Source organism: Mus caroli, unplaced genomic scaffold (assembly GCF_978045245.1).
Source record: "Mus caroli unplaced genomic scaffold, Mus_caroli_1 scaffold_19, whole genome shotgun sequence".
Taxonomy (NCBI): domain Eukaryota; kingdom Metazoa; phylum Chordata; class Mammalia; order Rodentia; family Muridae; genus Mus; species Mus caroli.
Window position 1 is genome coordinate 56,034,955 of NW_028227274.1, and position 24,104 is coordinate 56,059,058.

General features: G+C 44.4%; 1 protein-coding gene across 1 annotated transcript in view; it reads right to left on the reverse strand.

Annotated features, from left to right (window-relative positions):
- Positions 1-24,104, reverse strand: part of Fbn2 (fibrillin 2) — a 198,052-nt gene that overhangs the window by 4,989 nt on the left and 168,959 nt on the right. The window contains exons 51-63 of the mRNA XM_021150431.2: positions 23,940-24,005; positions 23,488-23,613; positions 22,738-22,857; positions 21,625-21,747; positions 21,035-21,166; positions 14,823-14,948; positions 13,314-13,520; positions 12,020-12,145; positions 9,223-9,345; positions 7,379-7,495; positions 6,675-6,803; positions 5,057-5,176; positions 1-232 (exon numbers count right to left, since the gene is read on the reverse strand). Coding sequence (XP_021006090.1) covers positions 1-232; positions 5,057-5,176; positions 6,675-6,803; positions 7,379-7,495; positions 9,223-9,345; positions 12,020-12,145; positions 13,314-13,520; positions 14,823-14,948; positions 21,035-21,166; positions 21,625-21,747; positions 22,738-22,857; positions 23,488-23,613; positions 23,940-24,005 — 1,747 coding nt within the window. The remainder of the gene's footprint in view (positions 233-5,056; positions 5,177-6,674; positions 6,804-7,378; positions 7,496-9,222; positions 9,346-12,019; positions 12,146-13,313; positions 13,521-14,822; positions 14,949-21,034; positions 21,167-21,624; positions 21,748-22,737; positions 22,858-23,487; positions 23,614-23,939; positions 24,006-24,104) is intronic.

Here is a 24,104-nt window from a genome sequence, read left to right on the forward strand (position 1 = left end):
CCCTGTCCCACTCTGAAGTACCCTGGTGGGCAGCCGCAGAGGTAGCCGCCTTCTGTGTTGGAGCAGCCGTAGCTGCATGGGTTCTTGGAGGAGGAACACTCATTCACATCATGGCAGGCGCTGGAGAACTGGTCGAAGGAGAACCCAGAGGGGCAGGCGCACTTGTAACTCCCCAGGGTGTTGTAGCAGGAGGCAGAGCCACAGGCACCTGGGTTGGAACATTCATTCTCATCTGTTCAAAAAAGAAAAGAAAGAAGATCTTACCAAGGGGAGGGGCAGGGACAGAGGGGATGAAGGGGGCCTGGAACTCAGAAATCTGCCTGCCTCTGCCTTCCAAGTGCTGGGATTAAAGGTGTGTGCCACCACTGTCTGGCTCTCTTAACAAAGGCTTATTTCAAAAGTCTGTAATTTAGGCAAATGAGAGAGAGAGAGAGAGAGAGAGAGAGAGAGAGAGAGAGAGAGAGAGAGAGAGAGAGAGAGAGAGAACAGATTGGCAGTTTCCAGGGGAAGGGGGAGGGAGGAAGAGGGGATAGTGGCTTAGTAGCTATCTGTTATGGAGGTTCTATTGCAGGGGGGCAGGGGCATTGTAGACTACTGGGGTTGATACTTACATACTCCTAGAAGAACACACCGAAACACTTTCAACTGACACTGTAAAAGGGTGAATTTTACTGTACATGAACTATGTGGATTTTTAAAAGAGCCCATCTCTCTATCAGCATTTGTGCCCATTGGCCCTTAGCACTTCCCCCAGCTCTTCATGTATATAGGGGAGGGAGTCCCTGAGAAATTCAGAGCCTTCTACGAAAAGGACCCTGACTGACTCTATTGAACTAAGAGTGGTTTTAACTGCTCCAGAGCCTGCCTGGTACTGACAGTGCCCTCCCCGCCAGCACTGACACAGAGCTCTTACTGCTAAGTGCTTAGCTCTGTCCTCAGAAGCCTGGCGGGAGCATAATTACAGGTCTGCTTTCAGTTGCTGTTATCACAGGTTCAAGGCCCCAAGGTGCTTCTGACTTTGGGAATTATGAGGTTGCTTCTAACTGTTTGGTTGATGAGCTAGCCCTGGGTTTGACTCCTCTGAACTTTATTTATAACCCACACTTCATGCTGGGCACGAATCACATCTGTTCCGTGGAACTCTTTCCACTCCTGGGACTGCATGTGGAGTGTAGAGTGTCTGTGGATATGTGTCTGCCTGGATGCGAGCAGGCCCATCTGTGAGTGTGCATACCCGGGGAACACAGTGATTCCTGGGTGTGGGCGTGGGGACCCGCGGCCGCTCAGGGAGAGTTCCTCGATGGAGTTGGGACCCAGCAGAGGACACTAGACAGGAAACGGAACTTTGCAAAGCACAGGATAGAAGCTACCGAAAGCACAGGTATTAGGCATATTTTAATGTAATGTGCATAGTTGGAGAATTAAATGAGACAAGTAAATGAAGAACTCTTAGCCACTGAATATAAAATATGGTCATTTGCTTAATATGCGAAATCTCCTGGCATTTATTTTATGCACAGAAGATGCATACATTCTCAGTAGGTTGGCTATGTGAGATCTGAATGTACCCACTGTTTTATTTCTATATTTGAGAGACCTGAAATTCTGCCCCAAAGCTTCATCCACTTTCATAATTAGTTCTCACATTAATATGTAGCATTTCTCTTCTAACATGGAAATCTAAATTAGATTACAAACTTAATGGCATGTTCCCAACGTGACTTTATTCAGGCATTGTGTAAGTCAGAAAAATTACCAAGAAAGCCAATTAATTGAGTAAATTGAATTTAAATATTCCATTTACAAGAACATTTTAAAACAGGATTATGTTTCTGGAAGTACTAAGTGTTCTCATATTTATATGCTATAAATATATAACATGGTAACATTGTAGGAATTTAGTTAAGTATAGGCTTGTTTGAGATATACTGTGAGTTGAAATGCCTTGTTTAGTTATGTTGGGATTGTATTGGGAAAGCTTATAATACAGAAGGAACTGAAAGTTATCTGCAGTAAATGGCAAAAAAAAAAATTGCATATTGAAACATTTCCTTTACATGCAGATGTTCATATCTGTTGCCCGTTTTCAATTTCAAATGATCACAATACTTGCTGGTAGTAGAGAACCCTACTTGCATCCAGATAGTCTGTGTTCTAGGATGTTCTCTCAAGTCCCTGTGGTAATGAGCTGAAAACTTACAAGGTGGGAATTCATAGGAAAAGCTTTCTCCAAAATGATCACTTTCAGAGACTGCTTACTCATCTTGAATGATGGGTGGTACCACGGAGAGCAGAGTGAACTTTGGAGTTTGTCTATTTGAGGGAGTCTGCTGTTCTGACAGAAACTTTCCACTGTTCACCAGAGGAGAAGACTACATGAAAGCCCTCACACTCTCTCTCCTCCCTCCAGTCGCAGGGTATTTATATGAACAGATGCAGGTAATCTGAGCTTGGTCCTAATTCTTATCATTTTAATTTGATGCATTCATTAGCTTCCCGGCTGGGGTAAAGTTCACTCCTTTTCTGCCACATCTACAATTCCAATTGTCATGGGATGTGGCTTAAAAGCAAGAACAGTGTCCATTTAATCAAGGGATCCAGAATCTTTGCAGTTCTGTCTCTGTCCATCAAAGGAGTGACTGCCTAAAGATAAGCACTTTAAGAAAGAAAAGCTAACTCTAGCAAGTTGGGGGAGACCTGCTTATCTGCTTTCAGTTCCTTTCATTGAGCAGTGGGTTTTTTTTTTTTTTTTTCAGTCTATGGATGCTGCCACGGCAGGTAAATGCTACCACACCTCATCCTTGAAAATACCATTGCTCTGTTCAAGGTGTTTCTCTGATTAGGAGACTCGCAGGCCTGGGTCTGGACTCTGGAGGTCTAGGCTAAATAAAGCACTTAACTCATGAACTCGTGGAAAGGAAACTGGGATGGTACCGCACCTTTTCAAGCGGCACACAGGCCATTCCGCAACAGAAACTCCAAAGTTACTACAGGCTCATGCAGATGGTTTTGCAGTGCATGTTTACGGATCCAAACTTTAAGAAGTGTAAAAACTTGAACCGGTGACTTCTATGTGTTCTAATTTCTTTTTGAGTTCTCATTGAAGCAAAGAATTCTGTGTAAACTGACTACTAGAGACTCATTCTGCCTTAAGTTCTGCAAAACTAACCATGAAGCCTGCAGTCCTTACTTAAATGATGGGCCTAGAGAATTTACAAACACCATAATTTAATAAAGTTCTACATTGGGCTGGAGAGATGGCTCAGCGGTTAAGAGCACTGACTGCTTTTCCAGAGGTCCTGAGTTCTATTCCCAGCAACCACATGATGGTTCACAACCATCTGTAATGGGATCTGATGCACTCTTCTAGTGTGTGTCTGAAGACAACTGCAGTGTACTCATATAAATACAAAATAAATAAACAAAATAAAATTCTACATCATCTTTAATAGTCAAAACCACTACTTTCTATAGTTTAAAGGGCTTGATAGCACATGGCTTCAGTATATGAATATATCAGGGCTTAAGGAATTTCACAACATTTTTTTTTCCATTAAGAAAAAAGAAAGAAGTGAATTATATTTACGCAATTGTTTGATTGGTTGTTTAACTCAATGCTTTGATAATCGTTTAAAGCTTTAGCCTTATCTTTCTTTGCTAGCTGCACGTTTTAAAAATTTTTTGTTCATCATTTTTAGTGTGCAAAACAATGGGTTTCATCAGTGACACGTCCCCACACGTAGTCATCAGGTCTTGCTCTGAATCACAGGCTGTCTGCCTCTCCTCCCATCACAGATGTGCAGATCTGCTGTGGCGAAGCATCAGCCCCTGGCCTGGCAGGAGGCCACAGAGCCGATAAGAAGAACTTCATGGACCTCATTTCTCTTACAAAACCTTTGGTTTTCTTCTCAGCTCATTAAGCTGCCATTAGAAAATTCTTTTGAGAGGAACATAAAAGATCACATAGAATCAATTCGTTTGGTGGATCATTACGGCACATTTGAATGACGTGTGTAGTATCTTAAATCACTTCAGAGACAAGGAAGCAGTCTGCTGCTCTCTGGTGTGGGGTTCGGGAAGGGGATCTGCTGCTCTCCTGTTGGGCAATGCAAGCTTCTACTCTCACAATGTGTTGGACAGGGCAGCTATGGAGTGTGTTCAAATAGAGCCATGAAATTGGGCGTAGCCTCAGTCAGGCTACTCAGGAAGAATAATGGTCTCTTTGATCAGGGGTTTCTTATGGGGAGCTCTTCCGTGATTTCTATCAGTGCAGAGAACAGAACAGAATTCCTGTTGTGCTTTCTTTTATAAACATTTTTGTCTGGAGTTGTCAGCAGCATTTATTCTGACTAGTTACTTTTCTATGTTAAAGCAACTTTGCAATACTCATTAAGTCTCATCCTCGGGGACTTAGAATTCCTAGCCAGGCACGGTGATGTATGTCTGAAGTCCTTGCCCTGGGGAAGTAGAGGTGGCAGGATCTAGGATAGCCTGGGGCTACATAGCAAGTTATAGACAAGCCTGGACTACAGGAGGCCCTGTCACAAAAGGATGGAAAGGGTCCTTTAGAGTTAGACCAGGGTAATGGGTGAACACTTCCGTGAACTAAATCTAACAAATTAGTATTGAAAAGCAGCAAAGCATGGTTTTGAGACCATCCCCAACCTCACAGTACATCAAAAGTCAGAATGACTACACCTCTAATTGATGTGCCTTTAAATATTCCAAAAACATGTTTATGATAGATTTTGTCACATGCACAAATACAGAGATGAGCACAATAAAACCCCGGTTGTGCATCAATGCTTTTATGCAGACTTTTCCTGTTCACCCTTTTAACAGTGCATAGAGGTGGGAGAGAACCCTGGACCTTACACATGCTAGGCAAGTGCTCTTCCACTGAGCTAACCCTAGCCCTCTCACACAATAACCTTACATGGTTAAACTGGCTTTTAGGTTTTAGGAGTCTGTCCTGCAACTATAACATCTATTATTTAGCTTATCCAGACACCGACGTTGAGAAAAGCCAAGGGCTGGGCCACCAAGGAATGCTCACCAACACACTGGTTCCACTGGTAGTGCTGGACATAGCCCTGCGGGCAGCCGCACCGATAACCTCCCAGGATGTTCTGGCAGCCATGTTGGCACCTGTGATTCCCGTCACACTCATCGACATCTGCAAAAACAACCCCAGTACACTCTGCACATTCCCTTGGTGAACACATTTCAAACACAACCTTTAAAGGGAACAAATAAACAACGCACAGCTTATGGAGGGACTGGGCTTTTCTTCAGCATGGTTATGCGTCAGTGATGGTGCAAGGAATGGATGGCTGAGATAAGAAACCACCTTATTCTTATGCTGTCCCACCAACCACAGCACACCAGGGCTCTGAGTCACAGCTTAGCTTCAGCAAATCAACCATAGTTGCCACAAATGTGGTACATTTGAATCGACTAGCTCCATGTGGTATGATTTATGTGGTAAATTATATATTAAAGATTGTAGTTGATTCAAAAGCGATTCATGCATAATCCCCATTGCGGGGAAGATACAAATACTACGGAGTTATCTGTAAAATATAATGGCTTTGCACGCAAATATTTTTTATTGTCAGTCAAGACTAATTAGATGCAAATCCCTTTAAAGTATTTGAATTTGTTGTTGTTATTTTTAGGCAAGATGTGGTACGACATATGGAATAATTTCTTTGTTAATATATGCATACACTTTTGGAATGACAACTAAGGCTTTGAAATCTACCCCAAAAGAGTGAAATAAAATTGGCATGTCTGATGTGTGTGTAACAAATTTACATGGATAATTAATAAATGGTATCTTATGTGGATGGTCACGAGCTGAATTCACACATGGCAAGCAGCTGTAGGCTCAGAATACTTCGATGTCTATTGATTTCAGATACAAAAAATTAAAAATTTTAAATAAAAATGGCTGAAAATGCATGTAAAAAGTCCTATAACTCATACAAAGAGCATATTTCACATTTTGATTGTATCTAGAATGGAAACCATTCTATTTTTAGGAATAACTTTAAAAAAAGGATAACAGGATAATATAAACTAGAACACAATGCAAAAGCATAAAGGTGATGTGGCTGGTGTCAGAATCTGAGACATACAACGCTAACGTTGCCTTCCTGAATGTGACGTCAGCACGTGCCACGTAAACACTGAAGACCCCCATGTGATAGTTTTCTTATTTTTCTCCCAGTCAGCTGTTCCTTTGGATTTCCCAAGAGAAAAATACCTATTGTGTGGGAGGCATCATGGGTGCAGAGTCTAAATATTATTTTTGTCTGTGTATATGTATGTGGTGTGTATGCATATGCATGTTCTTTTGTGCATGGGCAAATGTGGATACACAGGGAGGTGTGTGTGTGTGTGTGTGTGTGTTCCTGTATTGTGCTATACCTTGTATATTGAGACAGGGTCTTTTGCTAAACCCAGACCATTCGGATTCCTCTAGTGTAGCTATCCTGCCTGCTCCACAGATTCCAATCCCGCCTCCAGGGCATGGGGATTACAGAAGAGGTCCCATGCCTACTTGGCATTTACCTGGGTACTGGGATCTGAGCTCAGGCTTGAATGGCCCATGCTTTATGGAACCATTTCTGAAGCCCCCACACCCAGGCTCCCTATGCACGTGGACTCACCTTCACAGTTCAGCCCAGAGGCATCCAGAGAGAACCCTCTTTGGCATTCGCAGCTGAAGCTCCCAGGAGTGTTCTGACAGATCCCCTTTGCGCCACAGAGGGAAGGCTGAGACCCACATTCATTGTTATCTAGCAAAGCCATGAGACAGAGGGAAAGAGTCAAGCTTCCTGGTTATGTGGTCTGTCAATTAAATCTCACTCCATGAAATAAACTGAGGGGCACAAGCCCATGTTTTCATTTGGTGGGGCAAGCATTTTAAGTCAGATCAGAATTCATTAGCAAGAGCAGCATAGCATGGGTTTTTCAGTGACTTGTAACTAGAATGTATTTTAGAGTTACTAGAGGCACCATTTTAAATAATACAGACTAAGGATCTCTTGAAATGTGCCTTCTGTAATACAATTAAAAATTTCCAGGCCAGCCTTTAATCGTATTGTATCTGAGCATCATAGCTGTGTTTGGCTTGTGACACCGAAGTATGGTTTAAAATATGCCTGCTGTACAACTGCATGGCAGGACTTCTTCCCTGATCTAACAACTGTACTGAGGATGGGATGCCGAGACACCGTACAGTGTGGTCACTGTGTGTGCAAACGCATGTCCAGGCCTTCTTCCCGGTGGATGCTATTCTGGTCAGCAAACATCTGTATCCTTAGGCCAGATTGAGCCGTCTGTCAAAGATCTTGACTGCAATTTGCCTTACCTATGCAAGCCGTGTGATGCTGGGTGAAACCGGGCGGACATTTACAGGTGAATCCCCCCAGGGTGTTGACACAGAGGAACTGGCAGTTGTGCTGTTTGGTTTGACATTCGTCGAGGTCTGAAATGACAGAGAAGCCCAGGAGAAGTCATGCATTTTTCGGGGGTGGGAGGGATTGGGTTTAAACTTCAGCTGCAGTCTGTAGATTCCCATATGTGTATGAGGGAGGGTTTGAATGTACATATTTAGCAGCCTAAGTATAGAAGGCTGCTAATTGGGACAGCATGGCTAAAGGATTATAGGGCAAAATGGTCTTAAAACAAGAAACTGGATGGCCAAAACACAGCAGGTCCACCCTTTGCAAAGGTAACATGGAAAAGTTGTCCCATCTTGTAGTTAATGTGGTTTGGTACATAGATAGTTACCTATTCTTATTAAAGGGAATATTAAATAAAAGCACAGCAGAGTTTGGAAATGGAGGGAGGGTTACCAGATCCAAATGGTAACACCATTACTTATAAGAGAAGAAGCAGAACCACAGCTCCTGCCAGGCAGGAGTGGCACATGGGAGGCAGAGGCATAGGCAGGAGGATTTCTGTGAGTTTAAGGCCAACCTGGTTTACAGAGTGGGTTCCAGGACAGACAAGGCTACACAGAGAAATCTGTCTTAAAAACAGCAAACACCCACTCCCCCTGCCCCCCACAAGCAAGACCAGAACAACTATAAACTTAGAATGAATATCTGGACTCTTCAAAATCTGATTTTGATTTGAGTAAAACTTAATTTGGGAAAATACATTCAAAGTAAGTCCTGTGTACAGTGGAAGGTACGAGTTCCACGCATTTTACAGACACTGGGCAGGAAAAGTCAGTTCTGCCGAACCATTTCCTTGAACAGGTTCAAGGGAATCCCAGCACTTGCTACTTTTTTGTGTAATTATTGTTATGATTTTTAAATATATCTTGGAAAGAAAGTGTTGCTTCACAGAGAATACAGTTAAATTGTCTGTTCAGTCCTTTGGGTTCCTATAAAATCAAACACAGCACAGCACTGAAGCCATGTTAGTGATCAGACCTGGCATGCTAATTGTTTTTAATAAGTGTGTGTGCACAAATTCATGCATACACTCCGACTCCTCACCTGTCTGCAGTAAACGCGGATGTGTGTAGGCCTGAGGTGGGGCCTGAGGTTGGCAGCCACCAGAACTCCAGGTCCTGACAGTTCTTACCAACTCTTGCATCCATTTTTAAAAGTTACCAAATGAATGTGTGTGGGGGGGTTATGGTATTTTTTTATAAATGTGTGACTTGCTCAAATTTACCATCCCAATGTCTCTTCTTGTTTCACCCTCTCTCCTCTGACCACCTTCCCAAAAGAGTTCTGCACTTTCATGGCAGACTTCTTTTTAAATTTTATTTAATTTTTTTTAAACATTTAGGATAGCATATGAACTAGTGGGTTTCATTATGACATTTTTGTACTCCTTAAAGAAAGTCTAGATTGTGTATATGTCAGAAAACAGGATGCTTGCATTCCAGAGGCTGGCTTATTTTGTTTAATGTGATGACAAGCAGTTCCAACCACTTTCCTTTGAAGTAAATTTGAGGTCCTTGGCTAAAAAAAATAAAATAGTCCTGTGTGTGTGTGTGTATGTGCATTTATGCAGACTTTATTTCTTTTCATTTCTAAGGAGCAACATATTTTAATTTAGATTTTTAAGTCCCCCTTCCTTCTAGAATAGGAGCCCTGGTAAAGTTTCCTGGAGCAGCATTTTAACAAGGCTAATATGCAAACATTGCTGAAGAGAGAGAGAACGATGGGCGGTGGCTGCTGGGACTCCCCTCACCTTTGCACGTCTTTCCGTCCTCCTGCAGGACGTACCCCCGTGGGCAGGAGCACTGGTAACTGCCCTCGGTGTTCTTGCAGATGAAGTTACACGGCTTTGGAGACTGCGAACATTCATCGAGGTCTAAGTAGAGGAGAGAGCAACATGAGAGTCCTGGTTATGAGAAAGGACCAGCCTCTCCATCCTCCTCACATTCTCACTCCGTCCTTCTTGATTTCCCTCTACAACATACAGTGAATCCATCCAGCAAGAAATGACGCTTACAACAGTTTTCTCTAAAGTAGCAGACTGGTGTATTTTGAGGATCAATGCACAGATCTTGGCTAGATCTTGTAATGTCTAGACGACTGTCTGGGCTCAAAAAAAAAAAAATCAACAAAAAAAACAAACTTAAGAAACTCTTCAACTTAGTCAGGCTAGACTAGACCTTAGGAACACTCCCATTTCCTCCAGTCTCTCTGGCGTGGGTTTATGCTGAGCCAGTGGCTCCCCACGGCAGCTTCTCACTGATGCTCTCTCAACACTCTATTCTCTCAGGGTCTCACCACTTTCCCCTCTGTTCCTTTTGTTTGGCCCCAGGGTGGAGGTACATAAGCTCTGGTGAACCCTTGCTTTGTGGCATCTCTACACCCTGCTGTCCACTTACAGCAGTGGGTCTCAACCTTATGATGGTCGCCACCATTGGGAAATAACATTTCAGACTGTCTTACAAACTGAAATGCTGCTCCTCTAAAAAAATGACAGTTATGGAGTAGCAACGAAAATAATTTTATGGGGAAATAGAGAGAAATAATTTTATGGTGGGGGAAGGACACGGAGGGTTTTAGCACAACACGAGGGGATCTATTAAAGGGCCACAGCATCAGGAAGGTTGAGAACCACCGACTGACACAATCTTGATGCTAAGCTCTACTTGGTCTGTCCTCTCTGGGCTATGCCAACTCTTTACTGCCAGGACTGTGACTGATGGCAGACAATCTCCATTTCCTCCACAGAGCTCCCGGGATGGATGGAGGCCTGCTGCACGCAGAAACTCCTGATTTGGAGCCCACTCCTGGCTACTCCCCTGTCTGCTGTTTCTACTGTGTGACTAAAATGCTTTTGTGGAGTTGGTCCGTTTTGCTTAACCTTTGTAAAGTTGGTAATTTAAGAGGGTGTCTCATAAAGCTGGGGAAATAGAGAGAAATAAGAGCTGTTTGAAAGGGTACAAGAAGGCTCTCCCACAGCCTTCTGTTCGTCAGAAAATGGCACAGATCAACGATTACGATTTAAAGAAGAGAAATACATGTAAACAGCCAGAGGATGCTTTGGTGAGATTTCTTTGCAAGCAGAGCTTTTAGATGATGCTTAGATGCTGCACTTCATGAGAAATTATTAAAAATGAATTCTTCTTCACACACAAACACACCGGATCCACAGGAAAAGCCCACTTCCTTTTCTTTACCAAATAGATGTGTGTTTGTAAAATTTTAAATTAAAATGAAAATATTGAAAGCTCATTTTTTGACTTTTATGTTTCCCCCACTGCACAGAATCTGAGATGACCTGGACCCTTGTGTCCCACACAGTTAAGCAATCAAGCAAGCAAGCAAACAAACAAACCAAACAAGAGCTCTGTCGTTAAGAGGATCATTACTGAGACTTCCGGCTAGTATAGTGAAAGCTGAAAAGGCCCGTGCTCCCCTGACGGTGCTCAGTCTGTAGGAAGCATAGGTCAGTGCTCCCCTGAAGGTGCTAGGTCTGTAGGAAGCATAGGTCAGTGCTCCCCTGACTGTGCTCAGTCTGTAGGAAGCATAGGTCAGTGCTCCCCTGACTGTGCTAGGTCTGTAGGAAGCATAGGTCAGTGCTCCCCTGAAGGTGCTCAGTGTGTAGGAAGCATAGGTCAGTGCTCCCCTGAAGGTGCTCAGTCTGTAGGAAGCATAGGTCAGTGCTCCCCTGACTGTGCTCAGTGTGTAGGAAGCATAGGTCAGTGCTCCCCTGAAGGTGCTCAGTCTGTAGGAAGCATAGGTCAGTGCTCCCCTGAAGGTGCTCGGTCTGTAGGAAGCATAGGTCAGTGCTCCCCTGACTGTGCTCAGTCTGTAGGAAGCATAGGTCAGTGCTCCCCTGAAGGTGCTCAGTCTGTAGGAAGCATAGGTCAGTGCTCCCCTGAAGGTGCTAGGTCTGTAGGAAGCATAGGTCAGTGCTCCCCTGACTGTGCACAGTCTGTAGGAAGCATAGGCCCGTGCTCCCCTGAAGGTGCTAGGTCTGTAGGAAGCATAGGTCAGTGCTCCCCTGACTGTGCTCAGTCTGTAGGAAGCATAGGCCCGTGCTCCCCTGAAGGTGCTAGGTCTGTAGGAAGCATAGGTCAGTGCTCCCCTGACTGTGCTCAGTCTGTAGGAAGCATAGGTCAGTGCTCCCCTGAAGGTGCTAGGTCTGTAGGAAGCATAGGTCAGTGCTCCCCTGACTGTGCTCAGTCTGTAGGAAGCATAGGTCAGTGCTCCCCTGACTGTGCTCAGTCTGTAGGAAGCATAGGTCAGTGCTCCCCTGAAGGTGCTCAGTGTGTAGGAAGCATAGGTCAGTGCTCCCCTGACTGTGCTAGGTCTGTAGGAAGCATAGGTCAGTGCTCCCCTGACGGTGCTCGGTCTGTAGGAAGCATAGGTCAGTGCTCCCCTGAAGGTGCTAGGTCTGTAGGAAGCATAGGTCAGTGCTCCCCTGACTGTGCTAGGTCTGTAGGAAGCATAGGTCAGTGCTCCCCTGACGGTGCTCGGTCTGTAGGAAGCAGGAGTTGCCAAACCCCAGGTGTACAGCCACATCTTACCTACACAAGCTGTTCCGCTGATGTCCGTGGTGTAGCCAACTTTGCAGAAGCACCGGAAGGAGCCCATGGTGTTGACGCACTGGCCATTAGTGCAGAGGCTTGGCATCACCTTACATTCGTCGATATCTGTAGAGCAAGAGGAGAGAAGCTAACGTGTGCGCACTGGAGACAGCTGGACGTGAGGAGGATTTCGGAAAGGGTGAGGTGGAACGACCAGGGAAGTTCTGGGAAAGTCCCTTTTCACTTCTCAGGGAAGGGCAACCGGGGAGGGAAACAGAGGCATCTGAGGAGGCAGGGAGAGAGAGAGAGACACGGGGAGAAAACCATGAGAGGGCTATGCCGGAAGGCTCATGCCGGACTCTTCATTTTATATTCTAAGTGGAAGTTATCATTTTTGGTACGTGTTAGAAAGATGCCACTTGAAATATGTGATAATTTACTATCCATAAATCCGGGCCTCCAGGTCCCACCTGCCTTGAGACTCTGAAGGAAGGCTTCAGTTAGCAGTCAGGTGCTGGCCGGGAGTCTTCACAGCAATGGAGGGAACCAGTTTATCTTTCATAACAGCCACAAAACACTTGGTTGCATACACACAGAAAAGTGGAAACCTCTAGCTAATTATGAAACTTGCTGGCGTGGAAGTAGCTTGAAAATAGAATAAATTCCTACCCACACTCAGCTGTGCACCGTTTCTTTAAACAAGGCAAGCGCAGTTTGAAGGTTATTAGTGCCCAAGGCCTTTGGGGTCAGATAGGGTTTGCCCACGTTTTTCGGGACATTATTTATTGTTACCATAGGTTTGTGCTTCCGTTTCCGCCTCTGTTAAGTGAGAGCAGTAAAGTCTCCCTTGGGTTTGACATAGGAATAGATCTCTTAAATTTTGTGGAACATGGCCTGGGGAGATAACTCAGTGGGTAAAGTGCTCGCCTTGCAAGCATGAAGATGTGAGTTAGAGCCCCAGACCCTGCATTTTAAAAGGCCAGGGGTGGTGAGATAGATGAAAACAGCCAAATTCCTAAAGTGCACAGGCGGGCCAGCCTGGCCTACTTGGAGAGTTCCTCTGGCCTCCACGTGCACACGTGTACACAAGTGTGTAGACATGTGTGCAAACACACACACACACACACACCTGTATACAGCATTAGGCAAGAATATTCTTTTGATTCGTGCATAGAGTACCAGACTTTCAGGCAGAATTTTGAAAGAATTAGCCTCTTACATTTCTTTTACATTAATGTGGATGTACGAAATTAACTGGTCTGATACGACGCCTCAAGTGCCCTCAGCGCATTACCTCTTCCATCAGTGGCATATCCTGGGCCATGAGGACATATCTTTTTGTACTGGGCGGTTCCTGGAAGTGGACACAGTTCACACTGGTGGCCCCAGCCTCGGCCACCGTCACAGCAGCACTCCGACTTTGTGACGAGGTTGCGGCTACTGGAGGCCATCTGACACATTGTCTGCAGTACCTCAGCGAAGCACAGACCCTGGCGGTTGTCTGAGGCGGAACACAAGATGAGAGTCAAGACCGGGGTACCAGTCAGCTTGGTTTTCAGTGGACCATCATGCTCTCCTTATAGGCAAAACCTTCAAAACTCAGTGTTCTTCTTGCGTGAGTGGCCGATGCTTAGCGATTGTTTGTTGACAATACACCCCCTCCCCTATGGTGTTTATACTAGGAATAGAGTATTAAACTTGATAAAAGTTATTCAATGGAAAATTGAATGAGTTATTCAATAGAACTAGAATTATATTCTTTTTGATTCAATGAAAGTGATAGGCAAATGGTTAGGAGCTGTAGTCCCAGAGAACCCAAGAGGAAGAAACATCGAATGAAGCTTTTTCCTGTTAGACAAAGTGATGCTAGGTAGGGAAATGAAGAATAAATTTAAGACTATGTTATGAGTGTGGTAGTTATGCTGTTACTGTCTACAGGGAGAGGACTTGGTGCATTGTAGATAGCAGATTAACATAAGTACAGAGGCTTCTGTGATGCAAGCATGGAGAAAAGCCTTCAACATGGTCTCATAAGCCAACTGTCCTAGTAAGACCATAATATGAGCAGAAAGTAGTGTCTTTAAAGACATACGTCTGGGAAAGGCTTAGATCGGAGACAACAGATAATAAAATACATTGTCGGGTATAAAAAATATCCCTAGGAATGAAAGCAGCAGGCTGATGAGCATCTGATGCTTGGCCCGACTGGGCCACCTACCAGGTGATCTCTCCTCTTTCTCCGGTTCCTTTAAAGTTGACCACACCCTACGTTTACAGCTGCCGTCGTCATTAACAGCACCTGCTGCAGTGTATACATTTCAGCATCGGTTCAGCGTGCTACAGTGCCCATGAGGTCATATTTCCAATTAGAAATTATTTTGTCAAGCATTTTTTTTTTCTGGACTGGAATGTAAAAATTAACCCCTGCTGCGCTTTGGAGGCGTGCGGTGTTTGCTTTGCATTAGTATTGGGAGAGCTTACCTCACACTGAAAATATTTTCTTTTTGGAATTAAATCAGCTCCTGATGTCAGCCTTACTGAAGTCACATTTTCCACAGAGCTTAACTAATTTCCCCTTTGGAAAGACTGTTTCAGGTTGTTACTTACGTTACATGGGCATGTAAGGCGTAGGCATATAGATACATCATTTTAATAGATGGGTATCTGTGGGTGGGGGGACGTGCGGAGTACTGGTCTTGTACAAGGTCTGTTCAACAGACAAGGGTGAATGTGCCGAGCTGTTCTGCGATGACATCATAGACGTGCTATACTCACCCAGGGAAATAGTCACGTGTTCACTTACCGAGGCATTCAGTGCCGGAGGAACTCGACTGGAATCCTTCATTGCACTCACACCTGTAGCTCCCAATGATGTTAACGCAGCGTCCATTTTCACAGATGCCTGGCTTAGTCCTGCATTCGTTCTCATCTTCATAGGAAAAAAAAAATTACAAGCAGCTTTAAAACCACAGCTTCCTAACTGTCTTTCGGTGTTCTCATCGTAAATAAAAGCCTTTGACAAGATACCAAGGCAGTGGTGGCGCATGCCTTTAATCCCAGCACTTGGGAGGCAGAGGCAGGCAGGTTTCTGAGTTCGAGGCCAGCCTGGTCTACAGAGTGAGACCCACGACAGCCAGGGCTATACAGAGAAACCCTGTCTCAGAAAAAAACAAAAAACAAAAAACTAAGGAGGCGGGATTAAATCGGTCACATGACTGGTGCTCCCAGTGCACCTCATCCAATCAGATGGCTCCTTTCTGAAAGTTTCCTTCTTGACCCTGCCCCTGTAGGAGAGGGATAGTGTCCTTGTGGACCTCGAAATACTCCCCCAGAGAGGAAGCATTCCATGAAAGAGGGGGCCAGCTTCTGAAAGGGGAGGAAACAGCTGTGGGAAGAGAGATGTCCGCTGAGGTGGTGGCGACCAAGGACGAAGGCTTTGTGTGGGATCCTGGGCACAGCTGTGGCCTCTAAAGGTGGTTAACAGGGAGGAGAATTTAGGGAGCCGCACTCTTTTGCTTGGCGACAAATAAGTAACAAGTTAAAAACAAACAAACAAACAAACTTATTTATTAAAATTTCTAATATCCTTACTGGGTTTGTATGACATTCTGTGAGTTTCTGTGAGTTGCATTTGATGGTTTTCGACAGGAGGGCGCTCACGACCAACTTCATCCTCTGGTAAACTCCTTTCTTCCTTCCTTCCTTCCCCCCTTCCTTCCTTCATTTCCTTCCTTCCTTCCCCCTTCCTTCCTTCCTTCCTTCCTTCCTTCCTTTCTTCCTTCCTTCCTTCCTTCCTTCCTTCCTTCCTTTCTTGTTTAGTCTTCAGTGTTCTGAAATCCTTTTGTGTTGTCTTTTTACTAACAGATGCCTGGACTCTCTTTCCCCATCTCTTTATTTCACACCGTCCTCTCACGCTTTTGTCTTGGTGTGTTTCCTACAGAAGCATCCAGCTGGTCCTCAAAAGAACTTTGAAAGTGTGTGTATCTGTGATCCAGCACATGCTTGCTATTCCAAGCTTACCTGCCACTTCATAGATGTTCCCCCTTCTCTTAACATCTGTCAAGCCAATCCTATTTCCTGTCCTTTCCTCGTGTCTCCAACTCAGGTTTGGGTACTACCATTTTCTCTCCACTCTTCTGGTAGCATCCTTTAAATGGTTTTGAAATGTTCTTTTACTGAATTCTCAACCAGGGTCAAAAATTATAATTTTTTGAGACTATGCATTGAATCTAGTACCTTACACACACTAGGCAAGTGCTTACCCACTGGGCTATTGTCTCTAGGCTCTTTTCATTTTGAAGCAAAGTCTTACAAGGTTAACTGACCGTGTTGTCTAGGATGCAGTTGAAGTTGCCTTCCTCTTACCTCAGCCTCCTCAGGTCCTGCCCCATCTCTTTATTTCACACCATCTGTTTAAAGGTATCTGTTTAAACGTCTCTAGCTAGTAACTTGTATGCTAGTGGGACTAAGGTGTGGCTATACATATGTAATCACTGTCTCTTGGATTCAAATTCAAATATATAGTTTGTCAATTAGTTCAGAGAGGTCATGTGAATATAAAATAAATTACCAAATAGGCTTTTGACAATGCCTTACTTTGATTGGCCTTACATACTACTAAGTTTGAAATTTTAAGTTCAAAATTATTTCCCTTAGAAATATTGAAGATAGTCTGCTATTTCATTTACCCTGTATTTTTGTTTATTTGAAGAGAATCTATCCTCCCTCCCCCCTCTAAAAGTGTTAAGTATTTTCATTTTGCTTTTAGTATTCTGAAATTCATAATGATGTGAATCCATAGATTTTCTGGTTTGGGGGGAACTTTATTATGAAAATTTAAGAGTAATCACAAAAATAATGAGCTAGATTGTGAATTTTGAGTTTTCTAGTTGGTTGTTTTTAGAATCTGAGGGCTCAGTTTGGCTACTCCTAGATCTGATTCTCTCTCAAATGGTGTGTACCCTCTCTCTCCATCCATCCATCCATCCATCCATCCATCCATCCATCCATCCATCCATCCATCTATCCATCCATCCATCCATCAAGATACATATGACATATCTCCCAGAGCTTGCTCTGTAGACCAGGTTGGCCTTGAACTCAAGAGATCACACCTGTCTCAGCCTCCCAAGTGCTTGGATTAAAGGCGTGCATGGCCACTGCCCTGCTTAATATATTTATATTGATTTATAATTTAACAGTTGGAAATAACTCTCCAACAAAGCTTTGGCTGCATGAACCGCCTAACATAAGGTCTGATCCTTTGAAGGTGTTGTGGGTTGCACTCAGGTCCTCATGCCTGCACCATATGTCTGTCACCTTTATTGACTGAGCCACCTCTCCAGCACCCCTCCCCCTCCCCCCATTTCTACTCCATTACTTCTAAAGAGGTTTCTAAACTCTCCTGCGGGCCCATTTCTTTTCTGAGCTTCTACAATTACATTGATACTTTAAAACCACGCAGGAGTCTTTAATTATCTTCCTCAGAGATGGTTAAAGTGACTTTTCTAAATCACCCTTTTCTTCCAGTTGTCTCCAGTCCACTTCTTATCTTCCTTCCTGTCTTCCCCTCTGTTCAGCCTGCATTACTCACATATTTGTGTAAACTGTTCAGTCGTGTTGGAAGTAACCCAGCAGGTCAACAGTGTATAGTGGAGCCGATGGTTTCAATATACGGACATCTTCAATAAATCTGCCATGCTTAGTAACCCAGCAGGTCAATAGTGGACAGTGGAGCCGATGGTTTCAATATACAGACATCTTTAATAAATCTGCCATGCTTAGTAACCCAGCAGGTCAACAGTGGACAGTGGAGCTGATGGTTTCAATATATGAACATCTTCAATAAATCTGCCATGCTTTCTGTTCCTGGGTCATTATACTAAATCAGATGATCACTAAGCCTTAGACTCTCTGGTAACTGCTTCGTCCCTGACCTTTCGGTCTCAATCTAGAAATGTCCATGTCTGGACCTGTTTGTCTATATTTAAACAGCACAGTGCCAAGCCACCTCTCACACCTCCCTTTCTGGGGACTGTAGGGTGGAATGGGGCCTGCCCAGAAATACTCCCGTGTCTCTCATCTACCATCTTCTAAGCAAACTTCTGAAAACGGAAATAGCTAGATAAAGTCTGAAGGAGAACACGCCGATTTGAGGACGCCCATCACTGTCTGCAGGGGCTGGGTCTTTAAGGCAGGATAGTCCGGGACTCATCCCTTCCCGTGACATTTCCAAAATCTTCAAGGTTGAGGAGGACATCGCTCTATGCCATCTTTAGAATAAACACCGCCGTCTTCTAAATTACAACCTCAGATGCCTATAAATGCATTTTTGACCAAATTTAATCAAATCGATATTTTTTTTTCTAATGATTAGATTTTGTTGTGATTTTTTTCAAGAAGTGATTGTTTCACTACAATATAGGGCAGGATCAAGTTCCCTCCTCTGGATAACTTTACTGTTTTCTTGGTGGGGGCTCTTCTATGTCCTACATAGAGTCCTTAGCTTGTCATGGTTTACAGTTTTATGAATCTGAGAAATTTTCTTGGACTCTGAGGCATTTGCACGCGCATCTTTATTTTCCATCCTAAATTTTACACACTCTTTATTTTTATAGGATTTTGTTTATTTGTGTGGGATCCCTAACTGTGAGATCACATGGCCTCGCCCATAGCATTTTATAACAGAAAAGCTTGGGGACCTGACAAACTTTTTTAAAGACCTGTACATTCTACTATCAAAATACACAAGAAAAGATGCAAGCCCCGAGGCTTGCCATGGCGGCTCCAGCTTGTGACACCAGCACCTGGGATCACGTGCTCAAATCCGATGCCTTAGGTACAGTAATCAGGGTGGTTCTTTCCTCCTTCCCACACAAATTACAACTCTGCCTTGTGCCACATTTGAGGAACGTATGCTTTGACTTTGGAGCCTTAGGCGCATCCCTTAAAAATGGACAGGTATTACACGGATAGTGGTTTTGAATCAACCGCTTTGTAACTAAACTCTTAACGTGACACTTAAAAGATAAAAGGACAAGAACAACAACCAAGTGAACGTCATCAAACAGAGTTTGTTAAGTCACAAAACACTCCAATGCCATAGTGTGAACATTGAACATATCCTAAAGGCTGGTATGCTGAAGGCTGGTCACCAGATGGCGCTACCAGGAAGTGGTGAAACCTCAAGATGGGGCATAGTAGGAGGGTGCCAGGGTCACTGCAGACTTATCTGCTAAGGGGATGGTGGGACCCCAGTCCCAGCCTCTCTCTAGCTTTTTCATTTTGGGGATGAGTGTTCTCCCTCTTGCAGTTCCCTGGGTGTAACTTCGAAGCATGGGCCCATGGGTCACGGACTAGACAGTGTGTAGCCATGAACCAAAACAACCTTTGTTCTTCATACGCTATCTCAGGCAGTTAGTTAGGTGCGATGACAGGAAGAGGACAGCTATGTTGGAATTTTAGGCAGAATTTAATTGGGTGCTGAATTTTTAAGGTCTATGCTATCTATACATGTTCTTTAGGAATTCAGTCCTGCCAAAGATCAAAATTGTCAGATAAAGGTAAAAACCACTCTAGATGAATAACCTCTAATTGAGGTATCTTTTTCGGTGGTTCACTCTGGGGTGACCCGTGATTTCTCTTTTTAAAGCGTTTCCTATGTCTTTGACATGCTTGCCTATGTACCCTACAGGAAACATGATATTGCTTGCAGTTTCTTACAAAATGACATGTTATTTTACATGGCTTTGCTCCACGTTCATGGTTATTTTCGTATCCAGATGCACATACATTTACCATACTCATTTTAACAGCTATGTATATTTTCTAGCATACACATACCACTATGCATTATCTACATGTCTATAATGGGTATTTTGGTTTCATTCCCTTATTATTTTTTTGTTAGAACAAACAGTGTAACGCTGTATGCCCCGTATCTCTTTTCCCGTCGTGGCTTCATTTTTGCAAAATGAGCTTTACCGAGGTATAATTTGTATGCCATAGAATTTGTAAGTGTGCAATTCAATGGTTTTTGGTCAATTACAGGCTCGCACAACTGTCGCTACAGTGGAATCTTAGCGTTCCCATCCCCAGTGGGCATCCTTGGTGTCCACTTACAGCCCCTCCCTGTTCTAACCTTGAGTAGCAGGCAACTGTGTGGAGGAGTTCATTTTTAAGAAATCTTATTTTTTATTTTGGCATTCGTTTTCGAAGAAACAGGAAATTATTAATGACTGTTGTTTCTTTAAAAAAAAAAAGACCTCAGTTTCCCTAGGTGGTGGAGGTTGGCAGGGGAGTGACAGGTTCTAAGTTAAACAGCCCCTGTTCTTAGAGAGGAGGAAGCCCGTACAGTGGGCTGCAGTTGCTCAGGTAACAGACAGCGCTTTGGAAAAGAAGGACACAGACAATGGCTACGGTAGCCCTGACACGCTGGCGTGAGGGAGGCCAGACTGGCACGGGCCATGAAGTAATAGCTCTACTTCATCCCTTTAAAAATGAGTGCATTGAAACTCAGATGTGTTAGGTGATGGGGTAAGAGACTAGTAATGCTGGGCTGCTCCTTATCTACTCCCCCACCAAGGTGAGGACACCAAGGTGAGGACACCAAGGTGAGGATACCAAGGTGAGGACACCAAGGTGAGGACACCAAGGTGAGGACACCAAGGTGAGGACACCAAGGTGAGACTGTTAGCCTTAAACTTTCATTTGGCTGCAAGGGTAGAGGTACTTCGTGGACAGTTTCTACACATCTAAGTTTGATGCTTACACAAGTCACAGAGGCTCACAAATAACAACACCCCCACAGTTTCCAGCAGCCTGAACCCACCCTCCCCTCCCCCCTCTCCCCAGCATGATCCTGACCCTTGAGTGCTACCCTGGACGCAGAGATCATGAAGGCTAGCCTCAGTACAGCCGGGATTGGAGCTGGCTCAGGTTTAGCTCCTCTGGGATCAGTGTTACATCTGGCTTGGAGCGACAGCCTTGCTCAGAGACCCTCCCTTGGGAACTTACCTACACAGCCCTCGCCATCAGGCCTGCGGGCCATGCCAGGGGGGCAGATGCACATGAAGGTGCCGATCAGGTTCTTGCACATCATGCCTCTAGACTCGCAGTCGTGCAGTCCCTCGGCACACTCATCTAGATCTAGAGAGCATTGATTAAAGATGCATCAGAAGGGGAAAACGGTTACAAACAGCACATTCTGATTCGAGGGCTAGGTGTTAGCAATTCTTCAGTCATACTTCTGCTCTTCTGACTCTTGTCATGTTGTCATCTGGTGTGACAGAGGGACAAAGATGCCTAGTCTTTCAAACATCTGCTTGTAGTCCAGATGTATAACACTTTCAGGACTGGTCCTTAGAATGAGATCAGGGGAGGGTGACTTTTGCTGTAATAGGGCCTGGGCACGTGACAGCAATGGGATGCTCAAGCCATCTTACCCACAGACTTTTAAGTGTCCTGTTATCTAGGAGAGGAAGTCTACAGCAAAGCTGACACACCCCCACTCCTTTCCCCCCTCCCGCCCCCCCCCCCCCCCCCGTACGGGTGCAGGAGGAGGCAGGTCAAGCTGCTGCTCTCCCCCTGACTGTGGTCTTCCTTACCTTTACACATCTTTTGGTCTTCCCTGAGGGCGTAGCCAACTGGGCACGTGCATTCGTAAGATCCGAAAGTGTTCATGCAGCGGAAAGCACAGAGCAGCGGGTTCTGGGCACACTCATTGATGTCTGGCCAAAGAAATGGGCACATGCTCAGCATGAGAGACTCAGGGCATCTTGCCTTCTTAGTTATTTCTTGAAAGAGACACTAATGTGCTTTCTCACAGATCATATAGGAAACAACGAGGTACCAGGACTTTTGCTTCTGGTACATACAATACAGAACCTGGCAAAACTGTCTTCCAGGAAGCTAACAGCTATATGCTGAAGAATTACAAAAGCTACCTGGAGTGTTGGTGATGAGTAAAAATTCAGAGCTAGGAAACTACAAGGACTAACATTAACGATTGGTTGATCTCTCCCTCTCTCTTTCCTTCTCCCAATCTGCCCTATGGATGACCAGTATCCTGCCGGTGGCAGCCTGGTAGCTAAATCTAAACTTCCTAATAGTCTGTCCAGGGGACACAATCCTGAGGTCACCATGGTGCTCCAGAGTGAATGAGGTTCTGGAAAGGATCACCAGGAAAGAGAGGTGGTGTACTTTCTTCTTTTCTGTGCACACAGCCTAGGCTGCTGACTGTACTATGTTTGCTTGGGACGAAGCCGAAAGAAGCCTGTAGGTACCAAAGGTAGAACTGAAACCAGAGCCTTCAATGGCCTGAGCAGGCTGCGACTGTGTCTACACAAGTTAACTCTGCTATAGGGGGAAAAAAGGCATGAACACAATGTAACCGAGTCCACGATGTATCCTTTCCAATATCCAGAGAATAAATTAAAAGTTAACTGATATATTGAGAAGCCAAGAAAATATAGAAAACGTAATGGAGTCTTAAAGAAAGAGAAAATGATGAAGGCCAGCCCTGAGCCACTCAGGGGCTGCTGTCAGGAGATAAGGGTGTAGAAGAACTCCTGGAACTGCTCAATGAAATGAGGGAAACTACACGGGATGAGGATGAACAGGAGAATAACACAGTGACTAAAGGTGGAGGCAATTTTCAAAAAACGAATTCTGTATTCTCAAAGGAAGAGAGCGTTGATCCTCAAGGCAGGAGGACTTGCCTTCGCAGTTCATCATGGGCCCCGGCTCAAAGCCTTCATTGCAGTTGCATTCGAAGCTCCCGATCACGTTGGTGCACGTTCCGTTCCCGCAGGGGTTGCCGATGGAGCACTCGTCGGTGTCTGTAAAACAAGAGGAAGCCGTGCAGAGCCCCAGACACGCATGCCAAGGATCTGAAGAGGGCATGGTGACACAGCACCCCGTCCCAGCACCTTCCCTTTGGCCCTGGCCAGCTTTGATACAGTGCATAAAGTGGCCTGAAGGGCCACTTTTCAAGGCTCTCAGTCCCAGATGGTAATGCTTTCTGCAACGGTCCCAAAGCCAGAGGCTGTCTGTGGACATCTGCATCAAGAAGGATGCAAGACAAAACGGACAGTTCTCCCAGTTATTCTCCTACCCAGGCTTTGCCATTCATTCATTCAATCATTCATTTATTCACTGCTTGTTTGCTTGTTTTAAATGCTAGGGACCAAAATAAGGCCTTATGCATGCAAAGCAAATATAACCTATCATTGAACTACATCCCAAGGCTTTAGAGATTGTATAATTGGTTAAAGACAGATACTAGGAAACTCCATCTTCATAACGAGTCAAGTTGCATGGGAAAAGGTAGGAGAGACGAAGATACTGTTATCAGCTCATCTTGGTCTTCTAAATCTTCCCACCACCACTGAGGCTACCTGAGGGGCCTTTGGGCAGATAGAAGAATACAACAGGGCGTCCGAGCTACGGAAAACAGAGCCAATACTCACCTACACATCGGACTCCAGTGTAATCCAGGTTGTAGCCCATTGGACACTCACATCGGAAAGATCCATCAGTGTTGATGCACTGACCATTTGAGCAAATGCCTGGGCTCTCAAGACACTCATTGACATCTAAAATAGGACACTCCCATGAGCTCACGCATATAGAATGATATGCTAATATGTCCACATCTACTAAGCACACAACTAACATGAATGGAACATACATACTCCTTTTGTCAGAAAAACAGATATTTCACGTATCAGTATAGTCATATGATACACACACACAAACACACACACACACATATAACATATGGCTCATAAACTATTAAAATCATTCTTTAGATATAACATACTACAGGGCATTCTAAAACTAGCATGATTTATAAAATAAATGAGAAATTTATCTATTTTTATAAAATGTGACAGTAAAAATAAACTGCGCCAAAGCCTACCTTCACGTGTGTCATGGAGACTGGGGACTGTCCCATGGCCATATGGACACAGATCCTGGAAGGCAACTGTGGAGAAACGGAGCCTCCATCACTCAAGAGCTTCATTTTAAGAACCAGTTAACGTTCTGTACAAAGCCATCTTTAACAAGAGTGTGCTCTTTTCCT